General features: G+C 38.6%; 1 protein-coding gene across 1 annotated transcript in view; it reads left to right on the top strand.

The window, feature by feature from the left end:
- The window catches only part of MAGT1 (magnesium transporter 1), a 42,062-nt gene that overhangs the window by 19,478 nt on the left and 6,994 nt on the right, over window positions 1-15,590 (top strand). The window contains exons 3-8 of the mRNA XM_080910612.1: window positions 1,539-1,656; window positions 5,397-5,537; window positions 5,815-5,955; window positions 10,162-10,251; window positions 11,269-11,332; window positions 13,216-13,290. Of these exons, the coding sequence (XP_080766738.1) occupies window positions 1,539-1,656; window positions 5,397-5,537; window positions 5,815-5,955; window positions 10,162-10,251; window positions 11,269-11,332; window positions 13,216-13,290 (629 nt within the window). The remainder of the gene's footprint in view (window positions 1-1,538; window positions 1,657-5,396; window positions 5,538-5,814; window positions 5,956-10,161; window positions 10,252-11,268; window positions 11,333-13,215; window positions 13,291-15,590) is intronic.

Below are 15,590 nucleotides of genomic sequence, written 5' to 3'. Positions count from 1 at the left end.
AGCAGCTCTTGAAAAGGGATTTTTGTACTGTTTCTGGATGTCCTGGAAGTTGGTATGTAGGCCATGCTATCATCAAACTCACAGAGATCCACCTGCCTCTGCTTCCCAAGTGATAGGGTTAAAACGATGTGCCACCATCCTCAACTTTCATTGTTTAAAGATTTGTTCATTATGTGTATCTGTGTAGTATGTGCACATGAATGCAGGTTCCCTCAGAGGCCAGAGACATGTGATGCCCCTGGAGCTGGAGTTATAAGTGGTTGAGAGCTACCTGATGAGAGTGCTGGGAAGCAAGCTTAGGTGCTCTGCAAGGGCAGTACATTCTCCTAACTCCCGAGTCATCTTTCCAGCTCCTCAGTTTCCATCTTAATTATGTATATGTGGAGAGAAGAGGGAACTTAAATCATGTAAGAATTCCTTTTAAGGCCGGTGAGTTGGCTCAGAGGAGTAGGCATGTGGATATAGGTGCCCACAGAGGCCAGACGCATCCATTAAAAGTGATTGTGAGCTGTCTGATGGAAGTGCTTACGACCAAACTCGGATCTTCTGCCAGAGCAGTATATGCTCTTAAGAGCTGAGTCATCGATCTAGCCCTTTACTTGTAATTTTTTAAATTTGCATATGTATCAGTGTTTTGCCTGTGTGTATATCTATGTACCACTTGAATGAAGGGCCCACAGAGGCCAGAAGAAGGTATCAGGTCTCCTAGAACTGGAGTTACAGGCAGTTGTGAACATCCATGTTGAATGCTAGGAATTGAACTCTAGACCAGCAAACAATACTCTTAACGCTGAGCACCTCTCCATTGTCAACCTTTATGAAATATTTTAAACCAACTCATTACTTAGAAAAGAACTAAGAGGTATAAATGGAACTGAAATAGGAGAGAAGACATTTCCATAGTGGATCCTTCTAACTATGTGTGTCCAAGTAGCTAACAAATATTGCTGAAAAGTGTGCCACTGGACTACACAGACTAGTTGGCTCAGTCTCCATGCCACCATGGTGTCACAGCACAACCACACCCTTCCCCTCTAAATAGCCTTTCATCAGCACTATAGTACAAAATGCCATGTCTGAATATTTATGCTGTAAATTTGTTCATTGTGGTCCTATAATTGATGGTATATCACTTGATTTTACATGCTCAAAAATAGTTTTTTGAATTGAAGAATGGAATACTGGACAAAATTATAAAATATGGATAGAGACTAGATTAGTGAATGTCAAGTAGAAATATGCTCTAGGATGCCGGGCAGTGGTGCTGCCTGCCTTGAATTTTGACACTCAGGAGGCAGAAGCAGACAGATCTCTGAGTTCGAGGCCAGCCTGGTCTACAGAGTGAGTTTCAGGACAGCCAGGGCCACACAGAGAAACAATGTCTTGAAAAAAACAAACAATTACAGAAAAATAGGCTAGAGATTTCTTTCACTAAAATTTGCTGTTTCTTAATTAGGTTTTGTTTTACTGCTGATAAGCTGGGTTGGTTTTTAAAATTGTGTCATATGTTCCCCACACACCAATCTGATTGAATTCAGGCAAGCCGATGAAGAATTTCAGATTCTGGCAAATTCTTGGCGATACTCCAGTGCATTTACCAACAGGATATTTTTTGCCATGGTGGATTTTGATGAAGGTTCTGATGTATTTCAAATGGTAAGATGTTTGGTTTCTTCTTTTATGTAAGAATAAAGTACGGATAAACCAAAATATGTTTTTAGTAATCCAAAGAATTTAACTAGAAGAACCAGAGAAATGGCTACTTGGTTAAGAGCTCTTGTTCGTCTTGTAGACTACTCAGGTTTGGTTCCCAGCACCTACATGATGACTCAAAATCATCCATAACTCCAGTTCCAAGGGATCTGATAACTTTTTCTAGCCTCTGTGGGCATGAGGCATGCATGTAGTACGAATGCATGCATGCAGACAACTAAACTAATCATGCACATAAAATAAGTTTAAGGGACTCTCCAGTCTGGGTTCAGTCAGAGAAGATGAACTTAACCCTCAAGAGACTGAAGACGCCAGGGAATTTAGAGGTCTAGCCAGGTATGTGGGGTGGGACATCCTGTGGAGACAGCAGTGTCAGATAAGAGGTATGGGATAAGAAACAGTAGGAGGGTGGACCAGGAAGGGAATAAAATCTTGAGTGTAAAAATAAAAGGAAAGGGAAAAAAATGAAGTAAAATAGGAATTTGTTAATGTAAGAGCTAAGGTAGTGAACTAAAAGCAAAATATGACTAATCAAAAACAGTAATAACCCAGGCGAGCCACTAGAGTACAGAAATTGGGCAGTAAGTAAGGTCCACACAGTTTAAGTTTGTTGCTGTATGACAGTCTGTGTAGCATAGACTGGATACAAGCTTCCAGTCCTTCCTCCATCTCCCAAGTATTGATTACAGGTGTTCATTGCCCTACCTAACAACTTACACATATATACTTACATACATACACAATACATACATACATACTCATACACATTCTTGTGAGTGCGTGTGTGTGTGTGTGTGTGTGTGTGTGCGTGTGCGTGTGCGTGTGTGTGAAGAGGAGGAATTTGTTTAGTGTAGGAGAATAAGTGATCAGTGACACCCTTTACATGGTAGTTTAAGCAGAAGAAGTGGAGCAGGGCGAAGAAGTATATATAGTTAAACAGCCAAGTTATCTGTCTAATCATTGTCTCAGTTCTGGTTCATCAAGATGGCCAATCCAAAGTCAACATAGCTTTATGTGATTGATCTAGTTCCCCGAGATTATCTCTGCTCCAAAATGTAGCCTTATCTTTGGTGTAATTATCTTATTTGGGGGAGAGAGTGTTGTTATCTTTCAGGGTATCCCACTTATTCTTATTCCAAATATATAAAGAACAAGACAGGCACAGTAACTTGTGCAATTCCCAGCATTTGGGAGGTGGCTGCACTGGAACTCACTATGTAGACTGGGATGACTTCCAACTCACAAAAATCTGCCTGCCTCTGCTTGCCTATTGCTGGGATTAAAGGTGTGTGACCCCCAAGCCTATTTTTTGTTTGTTTCAATACAGGGTCTTTCTAAGCTGTCTAAGCTTGTGTGAACTCAGTGTATTGCTCAAACACTCCTTTAGCCTGGACTCTTCCCATGTTAGTATTATGAGCTTGTTATAGCTATGTAAGATAATTTTAGATGTCATGAATGCATACTTATTTTTTATAGAATATATAAACAACCTAAAATAACTGGTATGGGAGTTATTATTACAGTCACAGGTATCTGTGTTAGAAAACATGCTTCATAACTCTCCTTCAAATTATTTCAGCTGTATAATTTTTTAAAGATTTATTAATTTTATAGACACGAGATGAGTATACTGTTGCTGTCCTCAGACACACCAGAAGAGGGCATCAGATCCCATTACAGATGGTTGTGCGGCACCATGTGGTTGCTGGGATTTGAACTCAGGACTTCTGGAAGAGCAGTCAGTGCTCTTGACCACTGAGCCATCTCTCCAGCCCACATGTCTGTGAAAAGCCTAAATTTCTATCAGACAAGGTGATGCATGCTTTTAATCCTAGCACTCAGGAAACAGGCACGAGAGTATTACTGCAAGTTCAAGTCTAGCCTGAATAGCTCAGCAAAAGCCTGTCTCAAAAAAGGTCTAAATTTAAAAAAAAATTTTTTTTGCCATTAAGATTATTTTCTTGCAGACTCTGTACCATGCTGGGCAAGCAGTACAGAATGAAAGTGGGGTCGAGTTGCAAACTAATACAACCACTCTGGAAATCTGTCTGGCAATACCTTAGAAAATTGGATATAGTACTACCTGAAGACCCAGCTATTCCACTTCTGGGCATATACCCCAGAGACACTTTAGTACACAACAAAGATATATGCACCACAATGTTCATAGCGGCTCTATTTATAATAGCCAGAAGCTGGAAGGAACCCAGATGTCTTTCAGAAGATGAATGGATACAAAAATTGTGGTACATTTACACAATGGAATACTACTCGGCCACCAGAAACAATGACTTAACCAAATTCTTAAGAAAATGGCTGCATCTAGAGAAGATCATCCTGAGTGAGATAACCCAGTCACAAAAGAACAGACATAATATGCAGTCACTGATAGTGGGATGCTAACCCCAGAGGCTTGCACTCCCCCAGAAACAACTCACAGACTGTATGAAGTCCAAGAAATAAAGAAAACAAAACAAAAAAATATTTACAAAACAAGAAAACTTTAACTATTTCCATGTTACATTTTGTTTTACATGTACTTTAGCTCATTGTAACTATTAAGTTTTCAAGGCATACAATCAAACCTTGAAAAAAATCAAGTACTGACTAAAAAATATGTTCATATAGTTTTATATAAAAATTATGTTAAAATCTGAAAAAAGTACTGACAAAAAATGTATAATTTTAAGCAAAAAATGTTTAAAATCTGTACATTTATCTTTGTTTTGTAAAATAAAGTTGTTTAAAAAAAATAAATAAATGGGAGTGTTTCCATTAAAAAAAAGAAGAAGAAAAGCAAAGACCAATATAAATAAATAAATAAATAAATAAATAAATAAATAAATAAATAAATAAATAAAACGAAAAACCATTATGCTTAATCTTTACACACCAAGAAAACTTTGACTACTTCCAGGTTACATCCTGTTTTACATGTACTTTATGCTCATTGTAACTAGTAAGATCCTAATACATACTGTCAAACTTTTAAAAAAAACAAGTACTGACAAAAATATATTCACATACTTTTATGCAAAAATGCTTAAAATCTGTACATTTATTTTTGTTTTTTAAAATAAAGTTGTTCGATTTAAAAAAAAAAGAAAGTGGGGTTGATAGAATAGAGGAGGATGTGAGTCATCAGGGAGTTTCTAGAAATGAGGGCAGTGAGGAGGGAGTGCCTTCAGAGTTTCTAGGACATTCCGAGTACATGCTCCGGGTTGTCACTGGTGTTTGCTTGTGTAGAGCAGCTTGGCCTTAGAATGATTCTGAATCAGATGAGATTGGGAACAGAGTCTCCAGAGCTTGCAGATCTCAAATCAGGTGTGGCTGTATGAGCAAGTGAATATGCAGATAGAGGGTTGGATTATCGGCTTTGATGAGTACATGAACCTCCTATTAGATGATGCAGAAGAGACTCATTCTAAAACAAAGAAAACAACTGGGTCGGATATGCTAAAAGATCATGCCAAAGTGTTTCCAACTAGCAATGGTCAAGCATGGGAGAAGCTGAGAAGGCAGTTCAGTGTTTTTAAAGATGTCTTCTGCTGGGAGCTACATTTGTGCATCTTGTTTTTGTAGTACATTTTCATTAGGTGACAATAAATTCTGTGAGATTGTTTTTGTTATAAAAAGATTATTTTCTTGGTAACTTATGTTTCCATGAACTACTCTTTATTCAGCTAAACATGAATTCAGCTCCGACTTTCATCAACTTTCCTCCAAAAGGAAAACCCAAAAGAGCTGATACATATGAGCTGCAGGTGCGAGGGTTTTCAGCTGAACAGATTGCCCGGTGGATCGCAGACAGAACTGATGTCAACGTAAGTTTCCCTACTTTATAGAAAGTGATTTTTTCCATTGTCTTTGAATCTTACCTGAGGATCATAGCTGGTCTTGTCTTCGTGTCACTGAGATGGAATGATTTGGCAGTTCTTAAATGTTATTTCTAGGATACAGTTTGGATTGTTGAATTGAAGTAAAATAGAAGAAAGGTATTTTTCCCTGAAATTACATTTGCCTGCTTTCATTTCACTATTGTTAGTTACAAAATAAGTACATTTTATTCTTTAACATGTTTTTCAATCTTCTTTCCATTAGATTAGAGTAATTAGACCTCCAAATTATGCTGGTCCCCTAATGTTGGGATTGCTTCTGGCTGTTATTGGTGGACTTGTGTATCTGCGAAGAAGTAATATGGAATTTCTCTTTAATAAAACTGGATGGGCTTTTGCAGCTTTGGTAAGTAAATTGAATAAGAAAAATTGATGGAAAAAGAACCATATATTCTGTTTTTTTTCTTTTCTTTCTTTTTTTATTTTTATTTATTTACTTTCCTTTGGTTTTTCTGAGACAGGGATTCTTTGTGTAGCCTCAGCTGTCCTGAAACTCACTCTGTAGACCAGGCTAACTTTTGAACTCATAGAGATCCACCTGCTTCTGCCTTCTGAGTGCTGGGATTAAAGGTGGGTACCACTACCACCTGGATCTCTCTTTTTTTTTCATTTTACTTATTTTTTGTTGAATTTTATTTATTTTACATCTCAATGGCAGTTTCTCCCTCCTCCTTTCTTCCTAGTCCCTCCCACCCACTTCTCTGCCCCACTCCCACATCCGTTCCTCTTCCCTTTCTTTTCTTTCAGAAAAAGGCTGTCTTTATTGACTATCAGGGAGCCGTGACATACCAAGTTGCAGTAAGACTGGGCACCTGCTCCTCTGTTAAGGCTAAACAAGACAAGTCAGTAGAAGGGAAGAGTTCCCAAAGCAGACATCAGAATCAGAGACGGCCAGTGTTAGGAGTCCCACAAGAAGACCAAGCTAGATCAGGCCCATGCACACTTCCTGTCTGTTGGTTCAGTCTCTGTGAGCCCCACTAGCCCAAGTTTAGTGGATTCTGTGGGTTTTCTTATGTCCTTAGCCTCTCTGGCTCCTACAATCCCCGCCCCCTTACAGGATTCCCCAAGCTCTGCCTAATATTTGGCGGTGGGTCTCTGCATCTGTTTCCATCAGCTGCTGGATGAAGCCTCTCTGATGATGGTCTAGATACCAATTTATGGGTGTAACAGAACATCATTCATTGACTTTTTTTTCCATTCATGTTTGGTTCTATCCTAGGCCTTTGAACTATCCAGCATCTGGGCTCTGACCCTCTGGGCAATATCAGGGGTGGGTTCCTTCTCATTGCATGTGTCTTAAGCTGGACCAGTCATTGGTTGGCCACTTCTACAATTTTTATATCCCCTTCACTTCAGTGCATCTTGTATGCAGGGAAAATTGTATGTAGGGTAAAAGTTTATGGCTGATTTGGTGTCCCAGCACTTCTGGAGGTCTTGACTGGTTAAGGAGATGGCCAGTTCATACTCAGTATCCCTCCTTGCTAGGAGTCTTAGCTAGGAGCACTCTCAGTGAGTCCTGGGAGTTTTCATTACCTTTGGTTTCTAGTTTGACCCACAGATGCCCTCCTCCTTGCAGCTGTCTCTCCCAGTACTCTCTTTCCTCATACAGCCCACGTCTGATCCCTCCTCTTCCCATCCCCACTCCACCCCTACCCAAGTTCTTCTACCCATCCAACCATAATGTATACTCTGTTTCCCCTTCTCAGTGAGATTCATACATGGATTCTCCCCTGAGTCCTACCTGTTACTTAGCTTCTCTGGGTCTGTCCTCCAATTATAAGTAAGTACATACCATGTGTGTCTTTCTGAGTCAGGTTACCTCACTCAGGATGATCATTTCAAGTTCCGTCCATTTGCCTGCAGATTTCATGATGTCATTGTTTCTAACAGCTGAGTAGTAATCAATTGTGTAAAAGTACCACATTTGTTTATCCATTCTTCAGTTGAGGAACATCTAAGTTGTTTCCAGTTCTGACTATTAGGAATAAAGCTACTCAGAATATAGTAGAACAAGTGTCCATGTGGTATGGTGGAGAATCTTTTGGGTATATGCCCAGGAAGTATAGCTGGGTCTTGAGATAGATTGAGTCCCATCTTTCTAAGGAACCACCATATTGATTTCCAAAGTGGTTATAGACAATTGCACTCCCTCCAACAATGGAGGAGTGTTCCCTGTGCTCCTCATCCTTGCCAGCATGAGTTTTGTCACTTTTGTCTTTGATCTTAGCTATTCTGAGGGGTGTAAGATATAATCTCAGGATTGTTTTGATTTGCATTTCCCTGAGATACTCTTATTTTTTTCTCTCCCCTTTCTCTCTTTCATTCTTTCTTTCTATGTGTGTAGGCCACAAGTTGACATTGGGTATCATCCTCTCTGAACCAGGCTAATCAATTTGGATAGACTGCTGCACAGTGATGCCCAGAGAGCCTCCTGTCTCTGCTGCCTTACTTCTGAGACTATAAGCACATACTACTACACTCTACCTGAAAAGTAGCTTAGCTTTTTTTGCTGTGTGTTTGTGTGTTTCTGTGTGTGTGTGTGTGTGTGTGTGTGTGTGTGTGTGTGTGTGTGTGTGTGTGTGTGTGTGTGTTTGTGTGTGTGTGTATGTATGTGTATGAAAGAGAAAGTACATGCATACAACTGCATATGCATAGACCACAGGAGACTGTTTAGAGTCATTCTTGATTGCTCTCCATCTTTTTTTCCCCAGAGACATGGTTTCTCTATGCAAAAGCCCTGGCTATCCTGGAGCTCATTTTGTAGACAAAGCTGGCAGAGATCCAACTATCTCTGCCTCCCCAAGTGTTAGGAATAAATGCATGAGCCATCACACCAACTCCATCTTATTTTTTAGGCAATCTCAAATCAACTGTCCAGTGAGCTTTTGAGATCTGTCTGTCTCTGTTTTTCAACACAGCATTATAAGGATATATAACCATGACAGGCTTTTAACAAGGGTACTGGGTATTTAGACTCAGGTCCTCTAATTTTACAGCAAGTACTCTTTCTTACTCACTGAGCCATCTATTTAGCTCCATTTTTTCAGAGAATGTGCATGCTGGTGCTTATTTGTGTGTGCGTTTGCATGAACGCCAGAAAGTGAACCTCTCCTGTTGTTGCTCAGGATCTGTTCACCTTGTTTTTGTTTTTGCATTTCAGAAGGTGTGTCACTGATTTGAGTTAGGTTGGCTGGAGACCGGAGGAGGATCCCTTAGAGTTATAAGCATTTGTGAACTGCTTGATAGGAGTGCTGGGAATCCAATTTGGGTCCTTTATAAGAGAAGCAAATGCTCGTAACTGCTGTGCCTTCTCTCCAGCCACGTGCACTCAGCTATTTTATATGGATTCTGGGAATTGAACTTACGTCATTGCCTCTGTTGCTTTTCTATTGCTGTGATAAAACGCTCTGACCAAGGCAACTTTATAAAAGAAAACATTTAATTTGGTTTAGCTTCAGAGGGTGAGAGCTGAAGGAACAGCTGCGAGCTCACGAGCTCACATCTCAGTCCACAGTCAGGAGGCAAGAAGTTCACTTGGGATGGCATAAATCTTTTGAAACCTCATCATGGCAGGAAGCATGGCAGTGTGTAAGCAGGCATGGTGCTGAGGAGCAGAGAGTTACACGTCTTGATCCAAAGTTATCAGGGAGAGAGCCAGTGGCCCTGGTTTGGGCTTCTGAAATCCCAAAGCTCACCCACCCTCAGTGATACAAGATGTCACTTCCTCCAACAAGGCCACGCTTCCTGATTCTTTCAAATAGTGCTACTCCCTGTGAGCTTAAAGGGGGGTGCATTTTCTTTAAAACCACCACATTCCTATCTCTGACCCCCTAAAATTTTGTAGCCCTATCTTGCAAAATGCAACTTGTACAAATTCAAAAGTCCCTATATTTAGTTATCACATTCTGTCATATGAATCTTGGATATTTCAATGACATTGTGAGGGTTTGTGACAAGTACCATTATATGTCATCTTTCTCTGTATTTTGTTTATTTTATTTTCTGTCTTGAAATGGGTTTATCTCCTTCATATTATTAGCATTTCTAAAGCTTCAAGCAACTGATTCTGTTTAGAGAGGTTTTTAACATTTTAGTTTTAGTTATATATGTTGGGGGTTATGTGTGTAAGTTCAGGTATATGTATAGGCAGTACACAGGCATTTGATTCCCTATAAGCTGGAGTTATAGGCAGTTAGGAGCCACCCATTTTGGGTTCTGGGACTCAAACTCAGAACCCCTGGAAGAGTACCATATATTATTAACAACTGAGCCATCACTCAAGCCCAGTTTACAGTTTTTTTTTGAAAATATTTTTCAGATATATTTATAGTACTCAACTTTGAAACTATTCTGTTTAATTATAGTTTAAAATTCCATTAGAAATAATGTTGAATTGTGATCCTTGTGGTAAAATATAAATTTTAATAAAGAAATAATTTATTTTTAAAATGTCATATGTTTTTATTGAGTGGCTAAGTGTTTTCATGCACCTACTAACCTAATTAGTATGACCCAGCTAAACCATGAGTGTCCCGTTACTTTTGTTTTCTAGTGTTTTGTACTTGCTATGACATCTGGCCAAATGTGGAACCATATAAGAGGACCACCATATGCTCATAAGAATCCCCATACAGGGCACGTGGTAAGGAAAATTTGAATTTCTTTGCATTGGATACTAAAGTTTATGTAATGATGATTACCGTGTGAGGCCAGTGCTGGCATATACAACAACTAGATACAGTTTTTAATATTTATTTATTTGGGGCTGGAGAGATGGCTCAGGAGTTAAGAGCACTGACTGCTCTTCCAAAGGTCCTGAGTTCAATTCCCAGCAACCACATGGTGGCTCACAACCATCTGTAATGAGATCTATTGCCCTCTTGGTTGTCTGAAGACAGCTACAGTGTACTCACATACATGAAATAAATAAATTAAAAACTATGTATTACATGTAAGTGTACTCTTATACATGAAATAAATAAATTTTTAAAAAGATTTATCTATTTATTATATGTAAGTACACTGTAGCTGTCCTCAGACACACCAGAAGAGGACATCAGATCTCATTACAAATGGTTATGAGCCACCATGTGGCTGCTGGGAATTGAACTTAGGAGCTCTGGAAAAGCAGTCAGTGCTCTTAACCTCTGAGTGATCTCTCCACCCCAAGATGCAGTTTTAACTCTTTAATCTTTGTTAATGAGCTTCAATTACAATTGGAGCATACATTGCTCCAAGAAGAACATTCTTTACTCCATTTATTGAGTTCTTTTGACTAGGATGACTAAGAAAGTCTCAAACTAAGTAAAAGAATTAGTCAAATATTTGGTTATCTGTTGTTTCTAGCCACTGTGCAAGGTACTATTCAGATATGGTGATTGATTGGGAAAATGTGGTTCCTATGTCATGTCTGCATTGTTTTACCTTATAGTTTTATATACTTAAATGTTGTTTTTCTCATACATTTTTGTGAAATATACAGTACATATATAAAGAACGAACAATACAGAGATAGCTTTTAATAGCCTTACAAAGTATGCTACATGCCTACATACAGAAAGTGAATTGATAATTTTCTGAAGTGTAGCATATCGTATTTTAGGCTTACAACACTACAATTCAGTATATAATGTAAAGAGTCCATTTTGTCTCCTTCCAGAATTACATCCACGGAAGCAGCCAGGCCCAGTTTGTAGCTGAAACCCACATTGTTCTTCTCTTCAGTATCCTTTCACAATAAGCCTTTATTGCTGCATTTTAATTTGCCCATCATTTTCTTACAGTCTTGTGTTAATTACAGCATTTGGTTGGAGCTGCTGTACTGATGCAGGGATACTGTCCTTTGGAAATTCTGTTGACTATGTCTTCCTCAAACCTTAACTCTGACAAAGCCAGGTTGATGAGCTAGATCACTGATATATGACGTCTACACATAAGAGGAAGCATGGCATGTCTTTTTAATAAGGTTAAAATAAAACAGAGGCTTTAGAAGAAAGGTAAGGTTTAGGTGGTATTTAAAATGAAACATTAGGCCTGGTCTGTAGAGTTCCAGGACAGCCAAGGATATACAGAGAAACCCTGTCTCAAAAATAAATATTAGGGGAGAGAAAGAAGAAAACGGGGGGGGGGAGGTTAATAGGCTAAAAGAGAAGCTGGGGCTGAGTATCTCAGTAGTATAGCACTGACCTAGCATGCACAAGACCCCAAGGTAGATTCCTGCCACTCTTCAGAGAAAACCTAGATATAGATATAAATTGCTTCAGGAAGAAAAAGAAAAAATGCTGGAAAAGGAACTTGGCTGAGGAGAAAAAGAAATCAGCAGTGATCTGGAGAATACTTGGATGCCACTCACCTTGACAACTTGAGTTGGATCTCCAGGACCAACAAGTAGAAGGAAAGAACGAATTCCTGCAACTTGTCTTCTGACCTTTACACAGCTATAACACAAGTACAGGTGTACCTGTGTTACACAATACACTAATTAAGATAAATTAATTAAAAGTTAATTAATCAATTAAAAACATGGGACATGGGCAGTCATTCTTAATAAGCTATTGAATAGAGAATACAAGATTATAATGAAGAGTTGAATATAGTCATCTGAACACTTATTTCTCTCGTACCACTTCATTATACCCACAGGAAGTAGCTTACAGTGTGTATCATGTACATAATTATCTCGGGAATGTTTGATCATTACTAGTGTTCACAGAGTACAGGTGATAGTCTCTTTTCTGCTCGAGTATACTTTTTTCTTTAAACACTGATGCTGCTTATTATTCAACCATGTGATGTGCTTCTTTGCTATAGTATTTCCATTTTGATTTATGTAGCTGCTGTTATCAAAATGAATAAGGATAAGGTTATTCCACATGGGGATTTTCCCTTTTCATTAGAAAAGTTGGATAGCTTCATTAGACAAAGTTGGATAGCTGAGTAATAATTTCTGCTTGAAAGTTTAACTGTTGAATATCTGAAATTATTTTCCATACAAAAAGGAGTTGTTATTGTCTTAAATGATACATATTACAAGTATGTCCTTTTCAGGGGTGTTGGTGATGACTAATAACTATTTTTTAATGATTGTGAAGTTAGAAAATTGTTGTGTTCAAGATGTGATATCCAAAGGCTCATTTTATATATCAGTGGGATTTCTTAGAAGTATGTTTTACTTTAAAAACTGAAGTATTTTCAACCCTAATTCTTTAGGGGGCATCAATATTGGGGTTTGGTTTTGGTTTGTTTCTTTGAGACAGTCTTAAACTATGTAGCACTGAGTGGCCTGTGCTATATAAACCAGTCTGGTTTTCAGCTCACAGAGATCTGCCTGCCTCTGCCTCCCAAGTGCTGGGATTAAAGATATGTACTACCATACCAGATACATGGGGCCAGTTTTTCTTTTAAGACAAGATCTTATGTACCCCAGGCTACTAAGCCTGGCTCAACCTTAAATATTTACAGTTAATAATATCAGAAACATGAGAATATTTGGGTCACTACTTGAAGTTTATAAATTCATCTTAATTTTCTTCATGAGAAACTGGGAATAGGGAAATGCTATTTCTTTTGTGACTACATGAATTTCTCCTTAAACAGTTTTTCTAAGATGGTGGGGTTACCTTAGGTATGGTGCTTTTATGTGAAGCTGCTACCTCTGACATGGATATTGGGAAGCGCAGAAGTAAGTCACATGCCACAATGTTTCAGTTCTGCCTTAAAACAAACAAACAAAAGAATCTTAATTAATCTCTTTCATTATAGAAAATACGAAAAAGAAACTGTGAAACTTCTAGGAAGAATTTTTTATGTTATTCCACCAAGAACAGCTAATAATTTTAATATAATCTATTTCTTTCCACTTTTTGTTTGGTTGATTTTCTTTGGTTTTGAGATAAGCTCTGCTGTGTGGCCAAGCTGACCTGGAACTTTCAAGCCTTACTCACCACCTCTTTCCACTCACAAGAACATCTTGGTTTTTTGAGACAGGATCTGTATAGCCTAGATCAGCTTCAAACTGGCTATGTACCTGAGACTGACCTTGAATTTATGGTCCTTCTGTCTCTACTTTCCAAGTGCTAGGATTACAAATAGCACCATTGTGTATGGTTGTGTGCTTTGCTGGGGACTGAATCCAAGGATTGGTGCGTGGTAAATAAGAATTTCACCCACTGAGTCACTTCTCCAGCACCATCTGTAAAAACATTTTAAAAACTGTATGTGTGAGAACCAGACTGATGGCACTAGCCCATAATTTTGTACATTCAGGAGGGTGAGGTAGGAGGATCACAAGTTCAAGGCCTAATTGGTCTATAAAATGAGATGGAAGCCAGCCAGACTACAACTTAGTTAAGACCCTGTGTCAAAATAAAAAAGGAAAAAGAGGACTGTACATATAACTGTGTGGTAGAGTACTTGCCTACCATGCTCTAGAATCTAGATTTAATCACCAGTATCCCAGAAGGAAACAAAAATACTGTGAGCAGGCATGGGAACATAGTTTTATTGTAGATTGCTTGTCTTAAGTGGGCACACACCAACAGTATGTTGGGGGGATGGAGGGAGGGAGTATTTAAAGTGAATACTCACTTTAACTCTAAACATGGGGATACATAGGGGGTGATACCACACACCTTTAATCCCAGCACTAGGGAGGCAGATGAAGGTGGATTTCTGTGATTTTGAGGCCAGCCTGCTCTACAGAGTAAAGTTCCAGGTCAGCCAGGGCTACACAGGGAAACCTTGTTTCAAAAAAAAAAAAAAAAAAAAAAACAACAACAACAACAACAAAAGTGTTTGAGAGACAGAAGTAATATTGATGCAAGTTTGTGTGTGGAACTTGTTGTGAATTCAAGCTATCCCGTTTCAAAGGCATACAATCCAGGTATTTTATTTACAAACTGTAAGCCTAGGTTAGGTAGGTTTGGAGCTATTCGAACTTACACCCCAGCCATACATCTCTTGTTACTTGCTGTTTCTCTTAGACATGTGTCCTTGCAAACTCTAGCCAGGTAACCTCATCTACCTCTATATACTGCCCAGTCACAGGTTTTAGCCTTTTCTTGACTAACTTAGGGAACAGAGTTACATAGCATCACTTGGTGTATGTGAGGGTCTCTTTAGGGGCAACCAGATCTTGGGGGCCAATATTTACCATTTAAATACATAGCAGCATCAGACCAACCCCCTATATTTGAGCCAGACTGGTAAACATGCAAATTCTAGGTAAAACAAGGCTATAAGAGACCCTACCTTGGGGCTAGAGAGATGGCTCAGCAGTTAAGAGTACTGACTGCTCTTCCAGAGGTTCTGAGTTCAAATCTCAGCAACCACGTGGTGGCTCACAACCATCTGTAATGGGATCCAATGCCCTCTTCTTTTGTTTGTTTGTTTCAAAAATATGCCTACAATATAACTTGTTAGCACAATTTCTGGGATTTTGTTAAAATGTTAAGTTTTTTATACCTAATATTTTCTGTAAAGAGATGAATATATTGGATTTCTGATTTGACAGATAATTTTTGCCAAGCATAGATGATACACATCTATAATCCAAACACTGAGGAGGCAAGGTCACCTCAGAGTGGAGGGATCATTCACTGCTACATAGTGAGACCCTGTCACCAAAAAAGAATAAAAACAAACCTTTCATTATAAGAATATATCTAGGACTAGAGATATGGCTCAGAAGTTAAAAGCACTGACCTGCTCTTCCAGAGGTTCTGAGTTCAATTCCCAACAACCACATGGTGGCTCACAACCATCTGTAATGAGATCTGATGTCCTCTTCTGGTGTGTCTGAAGACAGCTACAGTGTACTTGTATATAATAAATTTTCAAGAAAAGATTTATTAATAAAAAAGAATATATCTGTTAACTCTTTAATATATATATAACACATTTTATTGTTTTTATTTTCTAGATTTATTTTTAAAAGTATCTTTATTTTTATGTGTGCATGTTGGGGTGTGTGTGTGTGTGTGT

This window comes from Micromys minutus, assembly GCF_963924665.1.
Source record: "Micromys minutus genome assembly, chromosome: X".
Taxonomy (NCBI): domain Eukaryota; kingdom Metazoa; phylum Chordata; class Mammalia; order Rodentia; family Muridae; genus Micromys; species Micromys minutus.
This window is presented reverse-complemented; position numbering and strand designations above follow the sequence as displayed.